The 27618-nt window shown below is 44.5% G+C and overlaps 1 protein-coding gene across 2 annotated transcripts in view; it reads left to right on the forward strand.

The window, feature by feature from the left end:
- Positions 1 to 27618, forward strand: part of SEC31B (SEC31 homolog B, COPII coat complex component) — a 58334-nt gene that overhangs the window by 4726 nt on the left and 25990 nt on the right. For both annotated transcript variants that reach the window (XM_014605094.3, XM_059729683.1), the window contains exons 2-13: positions 1363 to 1451; positions 10757 to 10880; positions 11918 to 12113; positions 13262 to 13357; positions 14434 to 14574; positions 15709 to 15851; positions 16068 to 16167; positions 19022 to 19183; positions 22680 to 22832; positions 23200 to 23430; positions 25498 to 25572; positions 26838 to 26924. In XM_014605094.3, coding sequence (XP_014460580.2) covers positions 1373 to 1451; positions 10757 to 10880; positions 11918 to 12113; positions 13262 to 13357; positions 14434 to 14574; positions 15709 to 15851; positions 16068 to 16167; positions 19022 to 19183; positions 22680 to 22832; positions 23200 to 23430; positions 25498 to 25572; positions 26838 to 26924 — 1587 coding nt within the window. In that variant the 5' untranslated portion in view covers positions 1363 to 1372. The remainder of the gene's footprint in view (positions 1 to 1362; positions 1452 to 10756; positions 10881 to 11917; positions 12114 to 13261; positions 13358 to 14433; positions 14575 to 15708; positions 15852 to 16067; positions 16168 to 19021; positions 19184 to 22679; positions 22833 to 23199; positions 23431 to 25497; positions 25573 to 26837; positions 26925 to 27618) is intronic.

Consider the following 27618-nt stretch of genomic DNA (forward strand, 5'->3'; position numbering starts at 1 on the left):
CAGGGCTGAGTGCAGAAATAGCAGTAGATTGAGCAGGGGAACAGGATCAGAGGTGCACTTGGGGAGGATGCAGGGCTAATTTGTGACACCTGCCAAAAAGGTTGTCCCCCACTGGTCAACACTATAAAATGTTCTTGTGTTTGAATAGAGTTGCCAACTGTTGCGGTAGCCCACATTGTGCTGAATATGAACTAGCATTTTATAGGAACCAGAGCAAATGGCATCATTCACCAAGGGAAATTAAGTATTCAGTCACAGCTGCCCTGCAGCTGAGTACTTTGCCCTGGTCTCCCTTGCCTAGTTCATTTTATTCAGTGTCTTGTCAGTTAGCATAATTGTTGGCAATTGTATCTAGCTAGGGAAGATAAAATTTATAGAAACAGGTCAGGTGCTAGAGGCTAACAGATCAGTCATTTCTGTGTCTCCACTGGTGTGTGGACTACAGACCAATTTGGATGATTATTATTATTGTGGCATCCAGAAACACCAGTCATGGCTAAGGATCCTATGGTGCTAGGTGTTGTGTTTCCTTGCCCGATAAGCCTCCAATCTAAGTGTGTTGATATATTTACTCACTGTTGTTGTCTTCTGATTGCCCACAACTGATAACATTTGGCTTCTACTTAGCACTTTATAATGTCTAACAAATAGCCCCGTGTCCCACAAAACATAGAAGCATCATTTCTGTTACAAATAGGGAAAACTCATATATTAAAATTCTAAGTGAATTGCCTCCAGTCACAGACAGAGTTGTTGGCAACACTGAGTCTGAAACTCAGCGTTTTCTAATTTCCAGCCATTAGACCATGTTTTCTGCTTGAGAATTCTGCTTCAGTTCCTAATAAATTTTCTTTTAGGGACCTTTAATTCACCTTGATTATTTGTTGTTATCTCTTTCTTCAGCTTGGAATTTACCCTGCCCTGACTCTTTCTTCCTGCTCCCATTCTCTGTTTCCAGACTGGCATCTGTCCATTCAGACAGTGCAGTTTCAGCACTGTTACTAGATTAACTTGACAAAGCTTATGCAGCTAAATGAAACCAAACCTTGACTCTGAAGACTTGAGTATGTCCTTCCTTTCATTTGCATAGTAACTGAAAGTCCTCCAAAATGAGGGTATGGGGAAAGCTTTAATTGTATAGTAGAACCACATGCCAGAACCTGGAGTTGAGCTAGGTTTTTTAATGAATTCCCAGGTATCCTGATCAGCTCTAAAAAATTTGCTTCCTCACCAGTTCACTGGCAATGGACTAGTGAATAACTTTTCTCAAGGGGAGAGTAAAATACCAAAATAATTGTAGCTGGGATGGGGAATTTTCACGCAGACTTTGGCTGCCCTAATCCCTGTGTAAATCTCTTCTAGAATCCAGAAAATGAAGCTAAAGGAAATTGAGCGAACAGCTGTTCAAGTGTGGAGTCCAGCAAGCAACCATCCCATCTATCTGGCAACAGGTATGATTCCCCATAAGCACAGGACTTGAGAGTAAAGGCTTGAGCCACACAGGTTTTATTTGGCCATGAGCTGCCCAGGAACAGACATCTGATCTTTTCCCAAGACCACTTTAATCACCTCAGAAAAGAAGCCAGTCACTGGCAAGATAAAAATTACAGCCTCATTGTTTAAACAGTCTTAGTGGTTTTTTGGGTATCCATCTTGGTATTTTGAAAGAGATTGGTTTTCAGAGCATGAATTTACAGCACTTTCAGATTAAACATATAATCAAGCTCCATTCATGTGTTCAAATTTCAACACTGATCACTTTTTAACTCATCAGGGCCATATGTTTTTAAAAGAATCTGCTCTTTACCTGGCAACATTCACCTCATGTTATTGAATCTGTCACCATCTTGTAAAATCAGTAGTCTGATTCTTTTCCTGTTCTTTTGCTTCACTCAGATTAGACATTAGAATGGCTAAAGAACCAATAGGGTTACATTTATTTTATTTTGCCACTTCTAGGTTGACAGCTAGTCAGGGTAAATGTTAAATAGCAACATTTTCTTGCTGAAATTCCCAGCTGTATATTTCCAAATTTTTATTAGATTTTGCAACATTGTTCAGGCCCTGGATATAGGTTTGTCTGCTCAGCAACATCTCCAAACTGTATGATATTGCAAAAATTTACAAGCGCCTTGAGACGACATTACTTTTGTTTTGTAAATGGAAAGCTGATGATCTGGTATCTCTGCCCTGCAAGCGAACAAGCCAGCTGTGGTTCCTGTCTAGGATTGGATTGCATTCCTGTTTTACTTCATACTGTTTTCAGTGCTGCCTGTCAGTCCCTCTCTGGGCTGTAGATCTGACCATTAGGGCTGTGCAAAGCTTGGTAGCTGATTTGATTCAGAGGAGATTTGGCCTGATTTGGGCCTAATCTCAGAATCCGAATTGAATTGGGAGACTCATGAAAAGGTCTGGATTGAATCGGAAGCCTTCGAATTGATTCGGAAATTCGGAAGGCGTGCAGCAAACAGAAACTGAGAAGAGGGAGGAGATTGGGGTGATCCTTGATATATAGAAGAGGCTGAGAGAGGGGAAAGACTGCTTTGATATTGATATCTGTAATTGGCCAGTGACTCTGATCTTTCTCTGAGTTCCCTTCCAATCACAGTGCTCTGGGGGAGCGACGTAGTGTCCCCCTGCACACTCGTGACAGGTGTCCTCTTCCTTAGAACTGGAAATATGGTAACCCTATTGTAATTTAGCAGTTCATAACAAGGAAGAAAAATTAGGATTTATTTAGTTCAGAAAAGAGATGATTGAAGGGAGTATTTGATAATCACCTTCAAGCACAAAAGGGTTGTTGCAAAGAGGACAGCAATTGGTTGTTCTCCATGCCCACAGGGACTGGTAATGAGTTTAAATTACAGCAAGGGAAATTTGGGTTAGATATTTGAAAGAGCTTTCTACCTATAACTGTAATTAATCACTTGGGCAGATTATCTAGGGAGACTATGGAATCTCCATCACTGGAACTATTTAAATGTAGGTTAGACAAACGCATGGTTGGGGTGGTTTAGAAAGGGATGATCTTGCTTTGAGCAGAGGGTTGAACTAGATGGCCTCTTAAGGTCTCTTTCAGCCCTATCTTCTGATGACTGAGCTGCCACCATGTGAACAACTCACTCTTCTTGGATCATTAGTGTTTCAGAAGCTGCTATTAGGACTATCAGCTACAGAATAGCTCTAGGACAGGGGTGGGCAAAATATGGCCATATTCAGCCCACCAATTGGTACTATCTGGTCCACGGGCAGGTGGCATGGGCAGTGGCTCCAGCTGCTGCTGGCACTGTAGGGGACACTGGGCAGAAGCAGCCCTGCCTGCCTGGCTCTGTGTGGCAGGCCCTGGGGAAGGCATGCTCAGACCCTAGCACTTCCACTTGTGGCAATGGCACCCTACCTGTCTGCAGGTCAGAGCTGGCAGGAGCTACCCCAGGGTTAGAACTGGGAGGCAAGTGCTCCGCACCTGAGCTTGGGGGTGGCAGAGCTTCCCTGGTGCATCCTGGCAGGTGAAGCCTTAGCGCTACCTCCCACCTTGCCTCACGTAGTGCTGTAAGCCGACCCAGTCACCTGCAACCTGGCTGCAGCCAGTGTGACTCCTGTCCTGTCTGCCCAGGCGAGGCTGCCTCCAACACCATTGGGCTGGGGCTCCTCCTGGGGGAAGGAGGACACCCAGGCTGCAGGTGTGTGGAGCCTGCATGGCTCTGGCAGGGAGCTTGGGCAGGTGGGCTTGAAGTGCAGGTGGCTCTTGAGATATGTCAGGATGCAGGCTGAAGCAGAAGCTCCCTTGTGATTTGGGGGTGGCTGGGCATTGGCAGGGCTCTCCGGGGGTAGGGGTGTCCAACCTTAGACAAATATCCTGCTGGCTGGTTTTGATTCCCCTGGGAAAGAGACTGTATTTTGAGCTACTATGCAATTGCACTATATACACTACTCAAAAAAACATAAATCAGGACAAAACTTATTTTTGAAATAAAATTAAAAGTGTATTGTAGATGTTTTATTTTGTGCATATGATTTTTGTCTTATCTATAATTTTTTGTGTGTAGCCCTCACCAGCTCACCAAAACTCATTAAGTGGCTCTCCAACAGAAATAATTGCCCACCCCTACTCTAGGAGACCTGACCAAAGCTGCAGCACATATTGGAACCAGTTCCCTGATATGGTTGTATCATTAATGTAGATAGGGCCGTAATGGGAGAAACTGGAATTATTTCTGAAAGGAACAATAGGGATTTCTGTATGTTCAAATGGAAAAGAAATTTATCATATTTTCTCAGATGCAACATGCCCCAGAGTAAGATGCATGCTTTTGAAAGCCAGAATGAAGAAAAGATCTTTCCTTATAGTAAGCAACTGAGTAGCAGTTGTCAGAGAGCCGAGCTGCTCATGTTCTGCTTCTTGTCAGGGTTCCCAACCCAAGAACATGTTTTTACTGGCAATCTGAATTTTTTTTTTACTGATAACCAGACTTTGTCACTGACACAATTTTACTGATATATATTTTACATTATGTAAAATATATCTCTTCTGTGAGGCTCTGCCATGTTGCCATGCCCCAGTTGGAAGGACTGGGTTCAAATGTAGGGGTTTAACACCAACCAGAATAAAAAAAGTAAAAAAGTTGCAGTATTTTTTTTTCTTAGGTTGGCAACCTGGTTTGACTGCAGCAGTGGTTTTACACTATGCTGTGTCCCTCTGTGCTCCTCCCCCAGGTTTTCCTTACCCTGCACCATAACGCCCCCCCCCCCTCCCCCCCCCCGGCCCCAACAGCTTTACCCTGATGGTCCTGCTCCCCCAATCCTGGCACAGAGCCCTAAATAAACTTTTCTGTGACCCAGCAGTATTATAGGCAGCCAATGAGACTCAGCAGCACATAGCTGGAGCAGGGGGAGTATCTACAAAGCCCTGAGAAAAGGTTTACCATGTTCTTTTTGTCCATCAACAGTGAACCCAGCTTCTTTCCAACCAGAAATCTTCAGTCAGCTCCAATTAGTTTTTTAGCGATGGCTCAATTTTTTATGGACTTTAGGGACCGTCATTTTTTACCTGAATTTTTACTGACTGTCTTTAAATTTATGGACAGCTGGCAACCCTGCTCCCTGTTGATTGTGTTCAGGCTTTACTTTTGCTTTCACTTGGACAAAGCTTAAGCAACAGAAACTGCTGTTACCATATTTCCTTGCATGTAATATGCATTCAGATTTCCAGCAGGTTTTATGGAAAAATGGTGCAAGCACTGCAAAAGCCTTAGGACTTTAGGACTGGAAAGGATATCCTATGCCATTAAGTCCTGTCCTTTGCATTTGTAAGCTACAGTTTGTCCAAAGATTCTTAAACATTATCCATTCAACACCAGAACTACAAGGCACTAAAGCAGAAACACCAAAAATACCCTACAAAATGGCACAGGTAAAAGCGGGAGAGACAGGGATACTGCAAATGCTTGGCACTGCAGTGACAGGGAAGTAGTTGGTTAGTATGTGCTCAGAGGACATTAGGAAGAGGACATGATTTATGCTATAGAGGAAGGCAAAAATCTCCCAAGTCCTTATCAGTCTGACCTGAGGGAAAAATTCCTTCCTGAAACCAAATTTGGCAGCTGTTTTAACCCTGAGCTGAAGAGCAAGACCCTCTTCATTAGGATTCCCTGAGGTTTCTGTTTGCCAGCAGAAGCACCCGTAGGCCCTAACTAAAATCCTCAGCCAATGGCCAATGCTTCAGATGAAGGCAGAAAAACTCAGAAGCCAATAAAGTATTCATAAGGGGGAAAGCCATCCTTCCTGATCCCTACAGGCAACCAGCAAAAACTCTGGAGCATTGCCAGGCACCTTCCACACTGAGCATTACCTCTATGCCCTAACAAAAGGATTACAAACACATGAATTCACTTATCATACATGCTGATTGTTGAACCAGCAATTCCCAATTGCTGCCATCCTGTCCCTTCTGTAAATGTATTGAGTTCAGTCTTAAAGTAACTTAGGTACTTTGCCCTGACTACTTTGTTTGAAAGGCCATTCTGAAACTTCACTTTTCTGATGGTTAAATTGGAAATTAGAAGATTTCTAAATTAGTTCATAACCAGTTTGCAGTCATCTGATCACATGTTAGTATTGTTTTCTAACCTGAAAAGCTCTTCTCCTTCCCTAACAGTCACCCTATGGACAAGTTTATAAAAAGTATTCACATCTCCCTTGCTTTGGTTTGTTATTTAAATGTTGTCTCATTGGTACAGAATTGATAAATCTACCAGTTGACTTTGAAAAATGTTTGTTCCCTACTTTTATTGAAAGCATTTGTTATCCAACCTATATCAGGGAAATTGAAGTCACCCATAATTACACAATTTCCACTACTATTACCTTCTCCTGAAAACTTACTGTCTTTCGAGTCTAAACCTGGCAGTCTGTAACAAATCCCCAACACCAATCCCTTTACACTTTGCGTTATGCCTTCCTAGAGTATTTAACCCAAATAGACCCTGTTTCATCTATGCTATTGCTTTGTATTTCCTTCCAGTTTACCACTTCATTAATTGACAGTGCTATCTCTCTGCCTTTACATTTTATTTTAATCTTTCCTAAAGAGTTTATACCCTTCAGTATCTGTATTCCAGTTGTATCTGCTATTGCGCTGTGCTTCTGGTATTCCTATTATGTCCAGTTTCATGTTCCACTGAAGGAGTTCTGAATCTTCAATTTTGTTACCCAGACTCCTTGCACTGGTATGCAGACATTTTAGTTGTTTCCTTCTAACATTACCAAGTTTCCAGGCGGAATATGTTTGACCATCCAGTCTCAGTGATGTTGCCACCTCCTCATTTACCTGATTGCTTTTCTGTTGGATGTTTGTTTATGGTAGGGAGATTATATGGTTTTCTCCCAATATTTTCTCCTGAGTCAGTCACACTTGTGTTATTATCAAAGTTAATTTCCTCCCTTGGCCAAATGGAGAAATGTCTTATGTCTGTAAATATCTCCCAGAGGTTGTCTGTCCCAAAACTTTTCGGATGGCACCAGTCCTTGAGCTGTCCCTCAGTTTTTCTTGTCTTGTCTCATCTTCTCCTAGGACAAGAAGAATCCTATAGAGGATAACCTGAGCTTCTACATCTTTAAACATCTTCATCTTAGCATAATTGTCTTTTATCCTTGTTAATAAGCATATGGTCATACTATTCGTTCCCACATGAAGAACAATTAATAGATTCTTGCCTGCTCCCATCAAAATCCTGTTCGGCCTTGGGTCTTTGTGACAAATCTTTGTTTTTGCTAGACAGTGCACCTTTCTGGTTTCTGGGTTAGCCTTTGTAACTGTTCTGTCTTTTTTTTTTTTTTTTTTTAATTAATCCCAAGTTACATAAATGTCTTTTCCCTTCAGCTCGTTCTGTCTGTAGATCTTGTCTTTTGCTTTCGTTTGGTCCTTCCTCTCATCTTCCTGAGCTAAGAATACCTGTTAACTTCATTTACTTTTCCCTTCTTTTTTGGATTAGTGGCTCTTCTCTTCCATCCCTGTGTCAGATCTTGCCTTTTTTTTCTTTTCATTTATCTACATGGTAAATTAATTCTTTGATTCTATTTCACTCCTAGTTGGTTAGTTCCTTTGCCTTGTTCTCGTACTTCTGACTCCATGGATTCTCCTACTTTCCTGAAGGTCTGCGATTAGCTCATCTTTTTCAGTGTGTGTCACAGACTACTCATTTGTTTTCATGGCCTCACCTGTCCTTGTTTCCATTACACGTTCAATATCCGGCGTGAATTCCATCATTGTCTTTTGGCTGCATTTTCAAACCTTCAATCTTCTCTTCCGTGAACACCATCAAACAGTACTCATTGTATATCATAGAATCATAGGAAGTTAGGACTGGAAGGGACCTCAGGAGGTCATCCAGTCCACCCCCCTGCTCAAAACAGGACCATCCCCAACTAGATCATCCCAGCCAAAGCTTTGTCTAGCCAGGTCTTAAAAACCTTCAAGGATGGAGAGTCTACCACCTCTCTGGGTAACCTGTTCTAGTGTTTTACTACTCTCCTAGTGAGAAAATTCTTCCTAATATCTAACCTAAACTTCCCTTGCTGCAACTTGAGACCATTGCTCCTTGTTTTCTCATCTGCCACCACTGAGAACAGTCCAGCTCCATCTTCTTTCTAACCCCCCTTCAGGTGGTTAAAGACTGCTATTAAGTCCCATCTCAGTCTCCTCTTCTCTAGACTAAATAAGCCCAGTTTCCTCAGCCTCTCCTCGTAAGTCATGTGCCCCAGCCCCCTCACCATTTTTGTTGGAGAGAGTCCAGCGGAGGGCAATTTGTCCATACCCTTTCTGTAGTGGGGGTCCCAAAACTGAACATAGTACTCCAGATGTGGCCTCACCAGTGCTGAATAGAGGGGAATAATCACTGCCCTTGTCCTACTAGCAACACACCTACCAATGCAGCCCTGTATGCCATTAGCTTTCTTGGCAACAAGGGCACACTGCTGGCTCATATTCAGCTTATTGTCCACTGTAACCTCCAGGTCCTTTTCTTCAGAGCTGCTGTCCAGCTAATCAGCCCCCAGCCTATACTGGTGCGTGGGATTGTTCTATCTTAAGTGCAGGACTTTGCACTTCCCCTTGTTGAACCTCATGAGATTTCTTTTGGCCCAATCCTCCAATTTGTCTAAGTTACTCCAAACCCTAGCCCTATCCTTCAGCGTGTCTACTACTTCCCCCAGCTTAGTGTCATCTGCAGACTTGCTGAGGGTGCACTCTGCCATCTTCTAGGTTGTTGATGAAGACATTGAATAAAACTGGCCCCAGGACCGACCCTTGGGGCACTCCCATTTGATACCAGCTGCCAACTAGACATCGAGCCATTGATTACTACTTTCTGAGCCCAATGCTCCAGCCAGTTTTCTATCCACCTTATAGTCCATTCATCCAGCCCATAGTTTCTTAGCGTGTTTGCAAGAATGCTGTGGGAGACTGTATCAGAAGCCTTTCTGAAGTCAAGGTACACCACGTCCACCAATCTCCCCACATCCACAAAGCCAGTCACCTCGTCATAGAAGGCAGTCAGGTTGCTCAGGCATGACTTGCCTCTGTTGAATCCATACTGACTGTTCCTAATCACCTATTTACCCTTCAAGTGCTTAGAAATTGATTCCTTGAGGATCTGCTCCATGATTTTTCCAGGGACTGAGGTGAGGCTGACAAGTCTGTAGTTCCCTGGATCCTCCTTCTTCCCTTTCTTAAATATGGGCACTATATTTGCCCTTTTCCAGTCATCCAGGACCTCTCCTGATGGCCATGAGTTTTCAAAGATGATGGCCAGTGACTCTGCAATCACATCAGCCAACTCCTTTAGCACCCTCGGATGCATTGCATCTGGCCCCATGGAGCTGTACAAGTCAAGCTTTTTGTAAACAGTGCCTAACCTGTTCTTTCACCACTGTTGGCTGCTCACCTCCTCCCCAAATTGTGCTGCCCACTGCAGTAGTCTGGGAGCTGTTCTTGTGTGTGAAGACTGAGGCAAAAAAGGCATTGAGCACTTTAGCCTTTTCTGCATACTCTGTCACAAGGTTGCAGTAAGGGACTCACACTTTCCCTGATCCTCCTCTTGCTACCAACATACTTGTAGAAACCCTTCTTGTTACCCTTCATATTGCTTGCTGGCTGCAACTCTAATTGCGCTTTGGCCTTCCTGACTTCATCGCTGCATGCCTAAGGAATGCTCTCATACTCTTCCCTAGTTATTTGTCCAAGTTTCCACTTCTTATAAGCTTCCTTTTTGTGATTCAGTTTACTGAAGACTTCCCTGCTAAGCCAAGCTGGTCTTCTGCCATACTTGCTAGTCTTTCTGCACATCAGGATGTTTTGTTCCTGCACTCTTAGTAAGGCTTCTTTGAAGTACAGTCAACTCTCCTGGACTCCTTTCCCCCTCATACTGGCTTCCCAAGGGGATCCTGCCCATGAGTTCCCTGAGTGCGTCCAGGCCAGGTTTCTGAAGTCCAGGATCCTCATTCTGCTGCTCTTCATCCTATCTTTCCTCAGGATCCTGAACTCTGTCATTTCATGGTCACTGCTGCCCAAGTTGCCATCCGCTACTACATTCCCCACCAATTCTTCCCTGTTAGCATCAGGTCAAGAAGTGCAAGGTTCCTAGTTGGCTGCTTCAGCAATTGCAGCAGGAAGTTGTCCACAGTACTCTCTAAAAACTTCCTGGATTGCCTGATACGTAGCTGATGTTAGGAACCCATCCATAGATGATGCATACAATCCAGTTTCCATGTCTCGTCATCCTCGTTTTCCCTGTCAAGTTTTAAAATGTTTCTGTGGATGTTGCATTTTCCATCTTTTGTACTTTGCATTTGCATTTTTAAGAAAAAACCTGGGTAGAGCGAGGAGAAGGCACTGTCACAGAAAAAAACAAAACGCCCACTAAAATACCATGCCAAATTCCTCCTCAAAATGTCCTATCAGCTGCCACTCACTGGCCATTGGCTTTTTTAGGCTTCTGTAGCTGGGTGCAGCCCCTCCATCTAATTAGGCATAGCTTGGGGAAGAGGCAGCCCCCTTCCCCCAAACAAACAAACAAAAATGCCTTCAAATCCCTGCATAGTGTAAGCATGTAGCAGCTGATCAAACTTGGTATCTTCTACACAAACAGTTCCATAACGTACATATACTACCAGACCCAACACCAATTCACCCTGGATGGTTCTTATATTTTGGGCCCAAGGAAAGATCTCTCATCTGTATCACTTCTTGTACTTTTGCTAGGAACATCTGCCCAGCAGCTGGATGCTTCTTTTAGTACAAATGCCACTCTGGAGATCTTTGAGGTTGATTTCAGGGATCCTTCCCTTGACATGAAATGCAGAGGAGTCCTTACTACTTCTAACAGGTATTAGTGCTTTCTGCTGATATGCCAATACAGAAACTGGATTTGAGAAGGGGCTGGGTAATTCTATGCATGGTGAGAGAGGGGCAATCAAATTTACAGTGTGTAAGCTCATTGCATGTCAGGGCCTGGAAGGAATCCAGTACCCCTCCTCTAATATCTGAGCAATACACTGTGGCTGAGTGGGTAGAGTTTGGCAGCTGTGCTCTGATGGGGAACTGGTCCATCCAGATTAACTGCTGGGAAAGTCTGAGGGGACTCCAAGGGGTTCATATTGGAGGAGCATTGGTTTGTATCACATGGAGTAGTTTGAGGATATGAAATAAAGAAAGCTATGGGATGAAGTGAAATTGTGTGTGAAGGTGCTATGGGTAAACTAACCCATCAGACACATTTTTAATAGGAAGCAAGGTCCTAAGGTTTGTCCATACTGGGGATATTTGAAAACATGTAGCCACATCCATGCAATATAGATGGCATACACCAGTATAAAGAGGGGCTTACCTTGGTGCAATTTATCCTGGTTTGAAACTAGGATATATCCCACTGGTACAAGTTCCCCTTCATTCATTTCAAGGCCAAAGGGAATGGAGTGTGTGTGTGTCTAATGTGACTGCTTATACATAACTGGCTGGAGGATATTATCCACTGATTTCTATCCCATCCCCCCCAGCAAATCAGCAGAGCATATCTACGCTGCTACAATGTCATATTTCCATCAGTGGAAAACACCTGCATAAAACAGCGCTGCCTTGGCTGACTTATGAATTTCTTTACCTGTAAAGCTTTTGGAAGGCTTGTTTCTTTTTTTGCATGGAGGAGGAACCATTGCCTCCTGAAAAAGAAAGAGTGGCCCTTTAAAATGCAGAGGTGTAGATGACTTCTCGGTACATTTGAAGCCATGAGATACAAAAGCTATTTTCTAGTGCTGGGATTCTTAGGAAAGGCCTCTGCTTGCAAGGTAGGGTGAGCTGACTGACTAGGTGTTCTGGCGTTGCCCTGAGTTTACTCTAACCCATTTTCTTTCCCTCTCATTTTAGGTTTCATAAGCTGATCTGGGGCAGCTTTGGAAATGGGACCTCCAGTTCCTCCGGTGTGATTATAGGTGGAGGAGACAATGGAGTATTAACAATGTACAGTGCTTCACAGATCCTGACTTCAGGGAAAGAGCCTGTGATTGGACAAACAGAGAAGCATACGGGGCCTGTTCGAGCTCTTGACTTCAACCCTTTCCAGGTATATTGCTAACAGCACTATCTTCTAAACATCTAATCCCTCTGAATCCCTCTAAACATAGAAGGGTTCTTGAATGGACAAGCTATAGACTGCATAGAGGAGGAATAGGTTAAGCTATTGGACTAGAACTCTGGAGATTTGGAGTAGTTTATGGCTCTGCCACTGATTCCTGCTGTGATCTTCAGCAAGTCTTTTCATCTGTCTGCTCCTGATATATAAAACAGGATTAGTAACACTCCCTTTGTCTTGCTTACTTAGACTGTTAGTTCTTTCAGGCAGATGGATCTCTTCTTATATATTGGTACAGAGCCTGGCACAGTAGACCTGGGCTGATGTCTCTAATTGCTATTGCAATGAAGTGTTGTAAGAAGACTCTAGCACTCAGATTATTAGGTCTCACAAAGCCACAGCCAGGGCTACTGCAGCCTTATGAAGACTCTGTACCTTCCTAAGAAGACCAGTAATGAGCTTGGAATATTTCTGGCTCTTGGAGGCAGAGCTGTGGTTCTCTCTAGGCAGGGTCTGTAGGCTTGTAGCCCTGGGCAGGTTTGCCAGTCAGATTAGGTTGTGTATATGTTGTTAATGCACAGTTTATTAGGCAGAATACAGACATAATGCCTTACTATCATCCTAGATGAAGAAAGAAGGATTAGGTAGGGACATGAGTTTGGACTCCATTATAACCAGGTTAATCCTTTTCTGCTTACACTGTTCCCCCACAGAGTCAGTGGAATACAGATTTCATTTTTAACTGTCACTTGTGGTCACAATGCACAATTAAATGATTGTCCTTTCCTACCCAAAAGGTGACTGTATCTCGGAGGTCCCTGCTTCTGGACTCTTTGTTTGCCTGCCTGTCTGTCTGTTTAAACTGGCTAAGCATTTGTGAGAGGGGCAGTAGAGAGATGTAAAATTATTGTAATCTGCCCTAAATCCAGTTTCTGGGATGTGCTTTGGGTGTTTTCCCCCTCCTTCAGCATGAATTCATTCCTTGCACTGATGCATTTACAGTAGATAATTTCTTGCAGCACACATCTCTTAAAGTTGTTTTGGTTTTTTTGGTAGCAGCTAGTTTTAATAAAGTTAAACCTCTTTCTCTGCGGATGCTGTGAGAAGAGCAGATGATGATAATTTTGATTTTCCTACAGAGTAACCTCCTGGCCTCTGGAGCCAATGATTCTGAAATTTACATCTGGGACTTGAATAACTTCAATGTGCCTATGACTCCAGGGACTAAGTCACAGGTAAAGGGCTTCTCTAGGGGCAGTGTCCCTGCAGCACTACAAACTTCAGGGCCGTGGATGGACACAAGACTAGTGATAGGGAGGGAGGTGGTTTTGTTCTGTTAACTTACTGGGATTTGTCCAATGGGCTCGACCATAGTGAGTTCAGAAATGGATCTGAACCAAATGGTTAGTCTTTCTTATGACTGAATCTGTTGCATGTGGGGAGCTGGTAGGGGGTAAACTGTAAGAGTATACTCTGCAGGATTGAGAGAAACTTTTTATGGAGACTTTGGACCATGTGGATTTGAAGTAGTTCAAATGACCACTATATCACATGGTCTGGTGGTGGTACAAGGGCTTTAACATAATAGCCACACAACACAGCTGATGAGCCATTATTAGGATTTGTGTCTTCCTCCTGGCTGGTATCTCTTTCCTTTAAAAGGGAAGCACACCTTTCTGAGGCAGATTTATATGAGAGTCCCTCTTTGAGAGTAGCACAAGCAGTTCTTACTGGAAGAGTGGTTACCGTTAGCTCACTAAAAAGATGGCTAAATATCTCTTGGGCTAGATTTCCTGTCTGTCTCCTGTGTGATAGTTTGGAATGGGGAACTTGTCTTAAATTCATCAACGTCTTCCATCTGACTGAACTCCTGAAATGCTGCACGTGGTTATCTTTCCATTTGTGTTCTCTCCCAGAGGTCAGGGGCTTCTCTGTAGTCTGCAGCCTAATCTTGGTATATCCCAGGCTGCTGATCCATTCACCCCTTCCAGTTCTGTCACTTCACAGTGGAGTTAATGGTTAATGACACATGTAGCCAGTACAGGCTCTGGGGTGGGCTTGCCCAGATTGCAAGGGATCTTTCTAGGGAATGGTCTCATCTGGAATTGTATTTTTCTACAGCATTCCCTACCCAAAATGGTAATTCTTGCCCTATCTGATTAGCAAATCAGTGTTTGAGGAGGAGAAGCTATAGATTCTTTGGGAACACAATGGAATAATGGCATGCTGTTGACTAAGCCCTTGATGGGGTCTAGATATTAATGTTTGCTACATGAATATAATGAACTTTTGGCCTTTCCTGTCTTGGCAGCCTCAAGAAGACATTAGTGTGGTGGCTTGGAATCGGCAAGTACAGCACATCCTGTCCTCTGCTTATCCCAGTGGAAAGGCTGTCGTGTGGGACCTCAGAAAGAATGAGCCCATCATCAAAATCAGTGACCACAGCAACAGAGTGAGTGGAGGAAGGACTGCAAGCTGGACACCGTGGCCCAGACCACAAGTGTCTTGCAGCTTACCAGGGCCCAGGGATATAACCTGTATGTTTTGGCCCTCAGGCCCTGTAGGGATGGCTGTGTAACATCTACCCTTCAGTAAGAGTAATCTTTACAGGAGAGCATTGTAATGAGGCGAGACTCTGGATAGGGCATTTTTGCATCTGGGCAATTCTGTGCCATGTTGGAGAGGTCTAGCAGGTCCCCAAAGTAGTTGTCCTTGTTAGGACAACTGGTGCGAGGAGAGAAATTGATGAGCAAATAGGCTATATCAATAAACTACCTACTCATCTCTAGGCCAGACGAGAGAAATGCTGGTATGTGCTGGGTGAGTAACTGATGCTGTTTCTGTTTTGTTTTTTGTTTGTTTTTGCCTGTGTATAAGCAGAAGGCAGCATTCTCCAGGGTAGCTATAGCAGCCCAAGACTGACTTTTTCTCCCTCGCTGCTTTAAAGTAAAGCATCAAGCTGTTCAAGTGAAGGGGCAGTAGTTGATGTGAATGTCTGGCAAAAGGTCTTTTATGTGTTGCAAAGTATTCTCTAGAGACTGGAGACTCAGATTCTTGTGTGTCTGGGCTTATGGTCAGGTGAACAGGTGACCTTGCAGGGGTGAGCTGTATGTCACAGAGGCAAGTCTAGGATCTCATTATCAAAGGCATATTGGGGGAGAGTCTTATGCAGGCAGGGATTGAGTTACAAGCGCTGCGGTAGGCAAATAAAGGGGAAAAATTCTCTTCTGCTCATTAACTGAGTGAAAAATCAGACCCTTTGCTCTCCCTCTAATTGCTGTTTCCCAGGCACAGGTTGTACTTACCCAGGAGTTATGGCCTTTTAGATCATTCTTGAAAAGATTGTACTCTAGTAAACTGAAGAGGCTAGCCCAGAGGTTTAATTCTGGCTCTTCTACTGACTTTTTGCCTGGCCACACCACAGGTAAATTCCATTTCTATACAGACAGAGATAAGGACATTGACCCACAGGGATGCTAAGGTTAACAAGTATGCTAGAAGACAAAGAGTGCCAGGGTTCTGGGCCAGTGTGGTCTGCTGCTAGCCAACTTTGCTGCATTTTCAGTCTGTGCTGTTGTGTCCCTAGATGCACTGCTCAGGAATGGCATGGCACCCAGAAGTTTCTACCCAGCTGGTCCTTTCATCTGAGGATGACCGTATGCCAGTGATCCAGATATGGGACCTGCGATTTGCTACCTCTCCTTTGAACCAGCTGGAGGGTCACATGAGGTAAGAGCCTGCTTATAGCTCTGCCTCTGAGAGGATTCCCACCTTTAAAGAACAGGTTGCTGGAAGAAGTGTTAATTTAGCTTTTGGGTTAAAGCATAGGACAGTTTTCACTATCTTTGTTGGTTCCACTGTAGTCTGATCCAGCAAGAAAAGTGCATTAGCAGTGTTCCTGTTGTGCTAAGATGCCTAAATGTGACTTTTTCTGGTCTGTTTCAGAGGAGTCCTATCTATCTCTTGGTGCCAGGCAGACCCCGAACTGCTGCTGAGCAGTGCCAAAGACAACCGGATCTTGTGCTGGAATCCTTGCATTGCTGAGGTGTGTGTTACAAGTTTGACTCTTTGATAGTTAGTGCACACTTCTTGCTGGGTGGGTATGTACTTGTATTCAGTATTGTCATTCCATGCTGTTCCAATTTATATCATTTCTGCTTGCTAAAAGAGAGAACTCTATCTGTAAAAAGAAGAAAACTTCAATGAATACAGGTGAAATCTCATTACAGTGAAGCCCATTTCAGTAAAAAAATTGACTACAGTGAAAGCATTTTCAAGCTCTGGCTGCCAGCCCACAGAAAGTAGTGCCAAGTAGATCTCATTAGAATCAAATTCATTACAATGAAAAATTCATTACAGTAAAAGCCTGTTCTGGTACTTTGTTCTTTGAAATAAGAGTCTATTATACATAACCATACCTATAGGTGCCTTTAAAACTGAAATGCAATGAGAGAGTCCCTATAGCTGAATCATGGCAAAAGCCTTTTCACTGCTTGTTTCCTGTTCCTTTGTCAACCATGATTATGGGATTTGGAAAACCACAGGAAGTCCAGAGAAACTTGTTAGTCAAAAAGGGGAACAAAAATATCTATATAGGCAGAAAAGCAACTTCTTGTGGAGTAAAAGAGGGTGGGAACTTACTATGTGATATCTCAGGGATGGGTAGAATACAGCCTGTGGGCTGGATTTGGCCTGCTAACTGGCTGGATCCGGTATGGGGTGTGCAAGGAGTGGATCAGCTTCTCCTGCCTATCCTGTTCTCGGGCCTAAATAATTTCCTATCCCTGTGTTAGCTGCTTTGTGGTGATTGTCCATCTGCTTGCTCTTATGCTGTGGTGAATGAGGGCTAACCTGGGATAGCCTAACCCTTTTTTATCATGTCTGAGAGATGAAACAGAAAAACACATCATTTTCTTTAGAAGATAAGAAGAAAGTGATGGAAACCGTGGACTCCATCTGGGAGGAAAAAGATGTAGCAAAAGAATTCATTACTTTCTCAGAATTCATTGTTACCTTCAGTCCGCATTTTGAGGGATTGTTCCAAAACTGAAGTGAGTGAAGTAAGCAGCTTTGGGTCCAAAATGAAAGTGACATGCTATGACAGCACCAATAGGGCCTGTTTGCCTGCTTCAAGGTGTTTTTACAAGGATTATGCCCTTAAATGGTCTGCTCATTTTGCAAAAGGCATTGCATTTTACAAACCTGCTTGGAAATGGAAAATTTCAAGCAAGTGTGGTCTTGTTTAATGGCGTGTTTGGAAGTTATAGAATTGTATTAAAAGTAATCTGTGGAGAAAAAAATAATGTTCTAATAGATAAGGCATATTGAGTGGCATACAGAAGAGGATTCCTGACTGGTGCATCTGGGCAGCTGTGCAAAATGTGCTTTAGACTAACACAATTGTAGAAATACAGTGCTATCAGCAAAGATGTTAGTCTTGGTCTTGTATTTCATTTCTTTTTACCTTCTTAAATAGTCATATTAAATGCAAAAGCTTTTTCACTGGAATTGTGAAGTTGCAGTGTAAAGGTTCAAAAGTTTAAAAATGTAAAAAGTATGGGTTCTTTTAATAAAGATAAAAAGTATGAAATATGGGCTATCTGTAGATATAGATTTAATAGTTAATGTAAGGATGCTCAGGGATAAGCTTTGAGTATTTAAAATTATAACTTTAATGCAATTAATAATTATCATGTAAATGTTAGATAGGTGTAATATATTCTTTTGAAGAGAAGCACTTCTAATGTTTCTAAGGGTTTAAAAAATCCCAGTGGCTTAGTGGTCCCCCTTACCATGGTATCTGAACCTCTTATAATCAAACCTGGCACTACCTAATGTTCTGATTTAAAGTTGCTGGTACTGTACAGAATTTATATAACATAACTGACAGCTCTCAAAATGTAGTTAATGTATAATCACGGAACAGTGGTGTCTGTTGGGATGCTTCAAGGCTGTCCTCGACCCAGCAGCATTCAGGGTCTTTATCAATTATGTGAAAGAAAATATAAAAAGTTTGAAGGTAATACCAGAACTGAAGCACTGAATACAAAGACAGGTCAGTTATATAGAATGATCTGGGTCTTTTGGTAAATTGGGCTGACTTTAAACAATCTACACAGCAAAATATAGGGTTGTACACCTCTGAACAGAAAATATAGGTCATGCTTACAGGGGAGGAGTCTATGTCCTGATAGACCACACTGTTCTGAAGTAGGGAAGAATCCTCTGAGTTTTACAAATGGGACACAAGACTGTGAAACACATGACCTGATTAGAAGTTTTGCCCAGCATCACGTGGGAAGCCTAGAGCTGAGCCTAGAGTTGAACCTGCCTCTCCCAAGTGTCAGTCTAATGCCCCATTAAACAGGCAGTTTTTCCTGCCCTTTCTACAGTTCTTTTGATTCCATTTTTGGAGCCACGTTTTTCCTTTTTTCTATTGCCTTCTTTGTTTTCTCTGTCCTCCCTTCTATTTAATTTTTTTCTTATCTTTTTCTTATACTGTTCAGTCTTTATTACTTAATATTTTTTTGTAATTCTACTTTCCTTGCTACTGTTTTCCAGGATGTGTCCTTCCAGGTTCCACAATACTGCAGTACTCAGGTGCAGAAGGTCTTTCAAAGCTGAGTCAAACTTACTAGGGTTGTGCATTCCTGAAATCATTCTCTCCTCTTCTATGTTGTGCATCTCTTGCTGTGGCCTCTAGCTGTTGCTTGTGCTAGATACTGGGTAGTAGTCCAGCCAGAGTACATCTTCTTAAAAAATGACAAGGTTTGGAGGGGCATCATGCATAGGGAGATGTTAATAATATGGGATGGACCTGCCATGCATAAGTGGCTTTCAGAAAACAAGTGAGTGTATTTCTGTATAATGTTCTTCTACCTCCTATATGTCCGTGTTAGGTGGTTTATGAACTGCCCATTCGAAACCAGTGGTGTTTTGATGTCCAGTGGTGCCCTCGGAATCCATCAGTCTTTTCAGCTGCCACTTTTGATGGATGGATCAACATTTATTCTGTTATGGGTGGGAGCCTAGAAGCTCAACAGAAGACTCAGGCTGACAAGGTAAAGTCCAAAAGAACAAAGAAACAGACTACTATTTGGACTGGATACAGTGATGACTGGGTACTTGAGATCAAGGAGCACTCTAAGCACAGGAATGAGGTCTTGTTATTTTGTAATGACAGCACTGAACTTACCCCTAGAGGGTGGGTGTGTGTGTTGGGGGGGAGGGGAGCATAGATATACGTGTCATATGCGACAGCCACAGACCAGTTAGTTGGGAAGGTAATATCTTCCTGGATTCTTCAGGCTCTGTATTGCTTTCTGCAAGAGATGTGATTCAGTATCGTGTATGTGTGTGTGTAAACGTGTGTCTATATTTATATATATATGCTAAAACTATTCCATAAAATAAATCAATGATCAAAGCTAAACTGCTCTTTATAATACTAAACAATATAAGACCACGGTCAAAACAAGGTGATAGTTGTTTAAGTGGTAACTCCCCTGCACTTGAGGAGATCAGTTTTGGGGGTCCAGAATGTGCGTCTTCCCTCAGCTAGCCCATTGGCTTGGAAGGTGAAACTTTTCAGTCTTACCCTTGATTCTTAAGGCTTGCAATCTCTGCTCACTCCACATTGAAACAGTTCCAAGTTTTAGGTTGTGTCAGATGTGAGATCTCCCTTGGAGCATCTTGGCCCAATTAAATTTGAGTGGAGGTCATCCTTAGGAAATATTAGTTCTAAAGAATTCCTTCAGTTGTTAAATTTGTGGGAGCTTTGTATTTTGATGGTGACTAATTTGCCACCACTCTTCTTCACTCTCAGTCACCTCCCTTAATGCTTGCCTGCCATGCTTTGATGTTAAACTGAAGGAGGAGAATAAGGAGAGGTGAGATGTTTGCTAACAGTAATGAAGAGGGTGACTCAGGCCCTTCTTTCACAGAGCTCCTCCTCCCCTACACCCTGTCTTTATGAGACCCAAATAGGTATTGATCTGTGACTCGCTCAGGGTCTTGTCCTCCTACGGATGGGTTGTGGAGACCTGGTAACCAATTGGCAGTCCCTTTTAGCAGTTACCCAGTTTACTTCTCACTGCAGCTGGGCAGTGGTTCAAGCCTGTGATTTGAGTCCTTTGTCTTGGCATCAGTTTTCCTCTTCTCCCTTAATGAATGTCCCCTTTCCAGCTCAGTCAAATTTTATTGCCTCACATTAGGGCTACCAATGTCCTTTTATTAGATTCAAGCCATGGATGCTAAGCTACAATGCCTGTCTGTATTCCACTTATCAGTTTTCTGTCAGTCTAATCAGCTACTCAGTTTACCAGCCAGGATTAATTCATTTCACTCCTCAAATTTAGCAGACCCCGTAAAGGCTGGATTTTAGTTTAAGCCTGTCAGGCAGGGGCCTGCCACTTCCTGGCCTGAGCCTCTGTGCGAAGTTCAATATCCCAGCGATACACCCTTTAAATTTCCCACCTTGCCAGTCCTGGAAGTCTGTCCTTGCCCTGGGCTTCAAGAGTTATCTCCAGGGATGTTTCATAGATTTAACAGATTTCATAGCCATTAGGGCTGGAAGGGACCTTGGAAGATCATTGAGTCCAGCCCCAGGGGCAGGAAGTCAGCTGGGGTCATAGGATCCCAGCAAGATAAGCATCCAAATTTCTCTTGAAGGCGTTCAAAGTAGGTGCTTGAACCACCTCCAGTGGCAAGCTATCCCAGACCTTGAGGGCTCGGACAGTAAACAAATTCTTCCTTATGTCCAGCCTGAAACGGTCTTGTAGTAGTTTATAACCGTTCAACCTCATCATCCCTTGGGGCACTCTAGTGAACGGACATTCCCCAAGTACTGATGGTCACCTGGATAAACTTATAGGTGGTCACCAGATCACCCCTGAGCCTGCGCTTTTCCAGGCTAAAGAGCCCCATAGCTCTCAGCCTGTCATAGTAAGGTCTGTTTTCCTGACCACTGATCATGTGCGTGGCTCTTCTCTGGACTCTCTCAAGCTTCTCCACATCCTTTTTAAATGGTGGGGCCCAAAACTGGATGCATTGCTCCAGCTGTGGCCTCACCAAGGCCGAGTACAAGGGGAGAATGACGTCCTGGGATTTGCTTGAGAAGCATCTATGGATGCAAGCCAGCGTTTTGGTCACTTTACTAGCCACAACATCACACTGAAGGCTCATGTTCATCTTGTGGTCAGTGATGACCCCCAAGTCTCTCTTCTATAGTGCTAGCCAGTGTAACACTGCCGAGCCTATAAGGATGATGCAGGTTTTTCCTCCCATGGTGGAGAACCTTGCATTTTTCAGTGTTAAACACCATCAGGTTCTCGTCCAGCCATTTACTGAGCCTGTCCAGGTCAGCCTGGATCGCCCTCCTGTCTTCAGGTGTGGATGCTTTGCCCCAGAGTTTGGTGTCATTGGCAAACTTGGACAGTTCGCTTCTGACTCCAATGTCCACATCATTAATGAAGATGTTGAACAGTATGGGTCCAAGGACAGAGCCTTGGGGGACCCCACTGGTCACAGGGCACCATGACAATTGACTTCCGTCTATTACCACCCTCTGGGTCTGACCATGGAGCCAATTTCCCAGCCAACAGATTGTTTGCAGGCCGTCAGCATCCTCCTTTAGCTCCTCTCCATCTCTGGTCTGCTAGTCTGTCTCCATTCATCAATCCCACACCTCCACACAGTTTGCGCAAACTCTCCCTGGCTTGTTCTTTCCCCTCTCTGGGGAAACTCCCTCTGAGCCAGCACCGCATTATCTTCTGGTCCGACTTCTCCAGGCCAGTAGGAGATGGCTCCGAGGTCTCATGACCTGCCCCTCTGTGCGCCAGGCACAGAGGCTTCCACATCTGCCTCAACATCAGCATTTCCACTTGCACTGCTGTGCCACCAGTCCTCCCTCACCTGATAAGTCTTGCAGTGAGGTTCTCCAGACTGTAACAGGGCTCCAGACTGTTGCCCTGTTACGGTGTTTGCCAGAGCAACTGCACATCTAGTACCCACAACACTCTAAGAAATGCAGATCAGAAACCACTTTTGAGGAACCTAAACTGTGTCCTCATCTAGGTGAAAATCTTGAGACAATTTTGTGTTACCAGTTTATCGAAAGTTTGACTCCAGGCCCTCTAAAAATAACTGTTTTGAAAGAGCCTAGCAATTAACAGCTGCTTGGCATTCAGCCATCAGCTAAATTAAAATATGCTAGATATTTTATGAGCAGGTGCCACCATTGTCTTCCATAAATGAGGTAGTTCAGTATCTAGGAGTGGGACACTTGATCAGACAGCTTCTTGTGAGAAATTTTTATCTCAGTAGGGAAAATCTACTTGAAAATCTGCCAGGGCATAAATAATTATTTCCTATAAAGTCTGTTTCCATATATACTCTTCTGTCTTGAGGGGATATGGTATGGCAGTTGTGGAGACCTTAGCATCTTGTTTCGTCACCGTTAAGAATAACTAGCAGGTTACCTAATTACTAGGCTGTAGATTAATGGTCTTACTCCCTGCAGAGTGAAAGTTGATTATTTTTTCCCACTTCTGATTTCAGATCTCCTCTTCCTTTAACAACCTGGACCCCTTCGGCACAGGACAGACCCTTCCTCCTCTGCAGGTGCCAGAGCAGGTGGCTCATACTACCTTGATCCCTCCATTGAAGAAACCCCCCAAGTGGATTCGCAGGCCTGTTGGGGCCTCGTTTGCAGTAAGTACATGGAGTGTCCTGAGAACAGAAATATCCCAGGATTGGTGTGTATACATACCACCCTTCTAATTAGGGTTTGGTGAGCAGCTGAATGTACTGCATATTTTCTGCCATTGATTCAGTGATGCAGTCCTGCAATAACCATCCAGATTCACTTTGTAGTGTCCTGGGATAAGCTGTTAGTACTTCTTATTCCATAACCTTTTTTGGAATTTATCCCAGGACAGATGTGACATCTGTTTGTAGCCTTGGACTCCTTGCTATTGCCCTGGGCAAGGCAGTTGGAACCAGCACGTGAGGACGCAGAAAGTGTGGTTTCAGTTGCATATGTACAGACATTTATTCTCTCTACTATTTTCCTTTTCAGTTTGGGGGGAAATTGATCACCTTTGGCCTTGCCAAGACCTCTGCACAACAAATGCCACAGATCTCCCCATGGCAGGTGTTCATCAGCCAAGTCACTACAGAAACTGAGTTCTTGGCTCGATCCAGAGAACTACAGGGGGCTCTACAGAAGGGAAATCTCCTTGACTATTGCCAGCACAAGATCCAGATGGCTAAGATGCAGTTTGAGGAGAACATCTGGAAGTTTTTGAAGGTAGCACAGCTCTGGTGAAGGCCAGAGAAGTGTGCTTTTCTGGTTTTTTTTGTTTTGTTTTTGTTTTTTTAATGATTGGCCAAACTCTGCTTCCCTTAGTCAGAACTCCCACTAATATTAGTGGCAGCTTTAATTTAATGGGGCCGTACGACTAGAACAGATACTTTTGGGTGGGTCATCAAGTCCAGGCAACCATATCATGTAATCCCTTTCATAAGGGGTTAAAATGGGCAGAGGGCTGGATTTCAGCACCTGTCATTTAAAGCCAGTGGGATTAGTTGTGGGACATAGATTGCCTGACTCCTGTCCATTGTTCTGTCCACTGGATCACACCATCTTATGAGCGATATAGAGCATTCTTACTGTATAACTGAAATATTCTACAATAATGGTTCAGGCCATTACAGCTTGCAAGAGTGGTCGTATAACATAGACGATTTTCTATTATGTCGTTTTAAAGGGGACAGGCATTAAAAGCAAGTAGTAGTGCTGTTAATTTGGTTTTGTTAGGTGAGGGTTATTTTGATACTCTCCTGAATGGAAAAGTTGTACTGCATTGATGGAGGAGTCAGGGTTAGCAAAGTCTCGTATACAATGTTCAGCAGAGGAGCTTGTTACAGCCTGGTCCAGGGGCAGGCAAAATATGGCCTGCAGGCTGAATTCAGCCTGCCATCTGATTGGATCCGGCCTGCAGGCAGGTACCCACCAGTTAATTGTATCTGTCCCTGCTGGTGGCTGCCCCTGCTGCACTCTGCGTGGGGCCGAGTCCCGCCTGGGGCAGTGTGTGCAGTGTGGCAGCCTTCCCCACTGGAGGGCACCAGCTCTGCCAGGAGGCACAGCTTCTGGGCAGGGCTGCTGCTGTCGCTGCCCAGGGAACTGCTGGACTCCCCCAACCTCCAGTGACTCCTGTCCCTGCTGCAGCTTTCCAGGCAGCAGGTAGGGAGGGGAAGCTGTAGCATTGAGTGGAGTAGGGTGGGCTCTGCCTGCAGCTCACTTCAGTCCTGCTCATGCATGGCTGGGTGGGAGAGCATGTGGATGGAGGAGGGTGTGTTTAGGAGCTTTGCTGCTCACAAAGACAGTAGGCATGGGACAGGCAGGTGAGGTGGGAACAGCAACAGGAGCCAGCGTGCACTTGGTTCCCCCCCGGGGCATCTCTTGGTGCCTGCTGGCTGTAGCTGCTTTCCTGCCTTTTGCAGTGCAGTGTGAGCCAGGCAGGCAGCCCTGCTTCCCCTCCCCACACCTGTAGAGGGGCTGGGCTCAGCCACGTCACAAAGAGTGGGCAGGGGGGAAGCTCCACACAGGGGCACACCCAACCGACCCACACCCCCTCATGCCTCCCACCATACCCCCACACACAGCCAATGCTGTCCCACAGACCCCACACCCCAACCACACATCCAAACATAGAGTCCACACACCTCCCACATACTCCCCACCATACCCACACACCCCACATCCCCCACACACCCCCCTCCACACACATCCCATACCCACACATATACCCATACCCCACACAGACAAACTTATACCTCCTCACACAAGCATCCACACCCCACCACCCCAACATACCCCCACACACACATCCAACAATCCCACGCCCCCAATATACATCCACTCCTACACACCCTACCCGCACCATAACCACATCCCACACATGCCCTAACCACACCCCCCCATCCCTCCACACAATGTACAAGCAACCCCCCCCCCCCCCCCCCCCAAAAAAAAGAGTGCTTCCTGGGCAAGGGGAGACACTTCCGGTGGCAAAGGTCAGGGATTAGGGGGCAGGACTTCTGATCACAAGATGGTGACCAGGGGGTGGGGCACCTCTCAAGGGGTGGGTCTACCCTTGCGACCCTCAACACCTCACCAAAACTCATTAAGTGGCCTTCCAGCTGAAATAATTGCCCACCCCTGGGCTAGACCCTATGAAGCACACAACAGCCCCAGTCCTACCCTGACAACTAGTAGCTAAACTTTACCCCTACCAGAAGACAACTGGTGTAATCTTCATTTGGAAGACTGAGTTCATGTAATGTTTCTTTTCCAAAATCCTTTGGTGTTCAGGTGAATCTGGAGCAGGAGTCCAGGATCAAACTCCTGAAGCTGCTGGGCTATAATAAAGAGGAACTTCAGAAGAAGGTGAGTGGTATTTTTGATAAGCAGAGTCTTTAGGGGGCAGAGTGCAGGACAGTCACTGACTGTATGAAGAAACAGGTTCCACTAAAGGGCAGTCTGAGAACAAGGACTCTGCTGACCTGCGTGTTTCCTCTTTGGGGGTGGGCTGGAGCACTTCTGCCCCTGGCCATTCTTAGGATGGTGCTGTTGTGTGTTTTCATCTGTGCCAGAGTGACTGGCCTGACTTTGTCGCACGCAGCAGGTTTCAGCTTCTCCTCGCCAGCAGTCCTAGTGTTCTTTGTCCCTGACAGCTGGCAGGGCAGCATCTCCAGCACATCTCAATCCTGACCTGCAGTGTGCCCTGGCAGTCTCTCTTCTTAGGCCTGAAATAGAAATGCTGATCTAGTTTCATGCCAGGTCTGTAATGAGTTCCTGGGCACTACCATGAGAAGCAGTGTAGCTTCAGCTGAGATTGGCACCCTGGTCCCTGAAAGTGAAAGGTTAATACACTTAACCCATTGAACTGCAGAGTGAGGCTGATGGGGAAAAATAAAGTCAGGGGCACCTGAAATCAGTGGCGTAAGGTGCTCCAGCAGGAGTTCAACTTTCACTATCTTTGTGGATCCAGGCTTCAGTCCCCCTCCTAATTAAACATTGGAACTGTATCTGCTTTGCTCATCTGAGGACAAAGTACTAGGCTTTCATTCAGCCCTTCACTCACTGCATTAGCAAGACCCAAAGCAGATGACTCCACAACAGCATAAGCAAGGTGTTGAAGTTGTACAAATTTAGTGCAAAGAAAGGCTCCATTGGATAAATTCTGCAGCAGATCTAGCTGGGGCACTGACACAATGCAGCTTTGTCCATACTGTAATCCTGAGCACTGTGTATTTTTTGGTTCCTCTCCTGGTATTCCATAGACAACAGGTAAGAGATCCAGCTGGGTACCTAAGTGGAGTATGGAAAGATTTGGAAGCTAGTTCCAACTAGCACTGATGGTGTTGCAGAAAAGGTGCTTGCAACAGTGTGGATGATGTTATGGCAAAGGACAAGAGACCTGCTCTATGTAACCGGCAAAGGGAGTGGAGAGATGGGGCCTGTGAAGTAATCAAGGGCATGTCCATCGGGGAAGGGAGTATATGGTACTAATGCAGAGATTTTGAAAGAGCTCCTGAGATGTATGGGAAGCTAATGCCAATGGAATTGCTTGTGGTTGCAAGAGACCTGATTGCCCTTATGTTTGGCTTTCTGAAAGAGGCTTGACTCTACAAATATCCATTTCTTTGTAGATAGCCTCATGTTTGGGTAATGGTATCCCAGACACATGTCAGCTGCCCGAGGCAGACAACTCTTCTCAAGCCATGGAGCCTGCTCAGGTATGTCCTCATCTCTTTGCTGGTCACTGAGAGGGGTGGGGAGCAAGGAGTGGAATGAATGAGAAGGTTAAATTCCAACCACGAGTTCTTGGATTCAGTGCAGGCATTCCTTGGGCAGTTCTCGGTCTTTTGCTGGTCTGATCGGATCATCACAAGGGTCCCTTCCAGCCTTATTGTGTTCTACCTCAATGTTCGGGTGCATAGATGTCTTAAAACCCCCACCCTCCACAAACCAGGCTCCTTTAAAGCATCTCAAGTCAGACATCTAAAATTTATTGGCCTTTTGTAAACCCTTGTGCTTGATAATAGATTTTTAGATTCCTTAGGGCAGGCATTGTCTTGTTTTATTGGTAGAACAGGAAGCATCAGTATGATCCTGTGTAAGCTGCTGCTGATCACAGTGATCGCTTAATGTCTCTGTTCCATCAGGATCACTTGTGGGGCTTGCCTATGTTCTGTCAGCAGCTCTTTTATTGCTGCATGCTTAATACCAACGATCCATTGCTTCTTGTCGACAGTATAGTTCCTCAGTTCCTGTTACCACATAGGAGTTCAGCACACAGGAAAGGTCCTATTAAAGAAAATTCTGCTACGTAATTAACTTGTGGACCAACACAGTACAACTTTATTGAAACTCTCAGCAAACATCTTATGCAACTGTATCTTGCTGCAATGGTGATAGTGCATTGGCAAG

This window comes from Alligator mississippiensis, chromosome 6, assembly GCF_030867095.1.
Source record: "Alligator mississippiensis isolate rAllMis1 chromosome 6, rAllMis1, whole genome shotgun sequence".
In the NCBI taxonomy this organism is placed as follows: domain Eukaryota; kingdom Metazoa; phylum Chordata; order Crocodylia; family Alligatoridae; genus Alligator; species Alligator mississippiensis.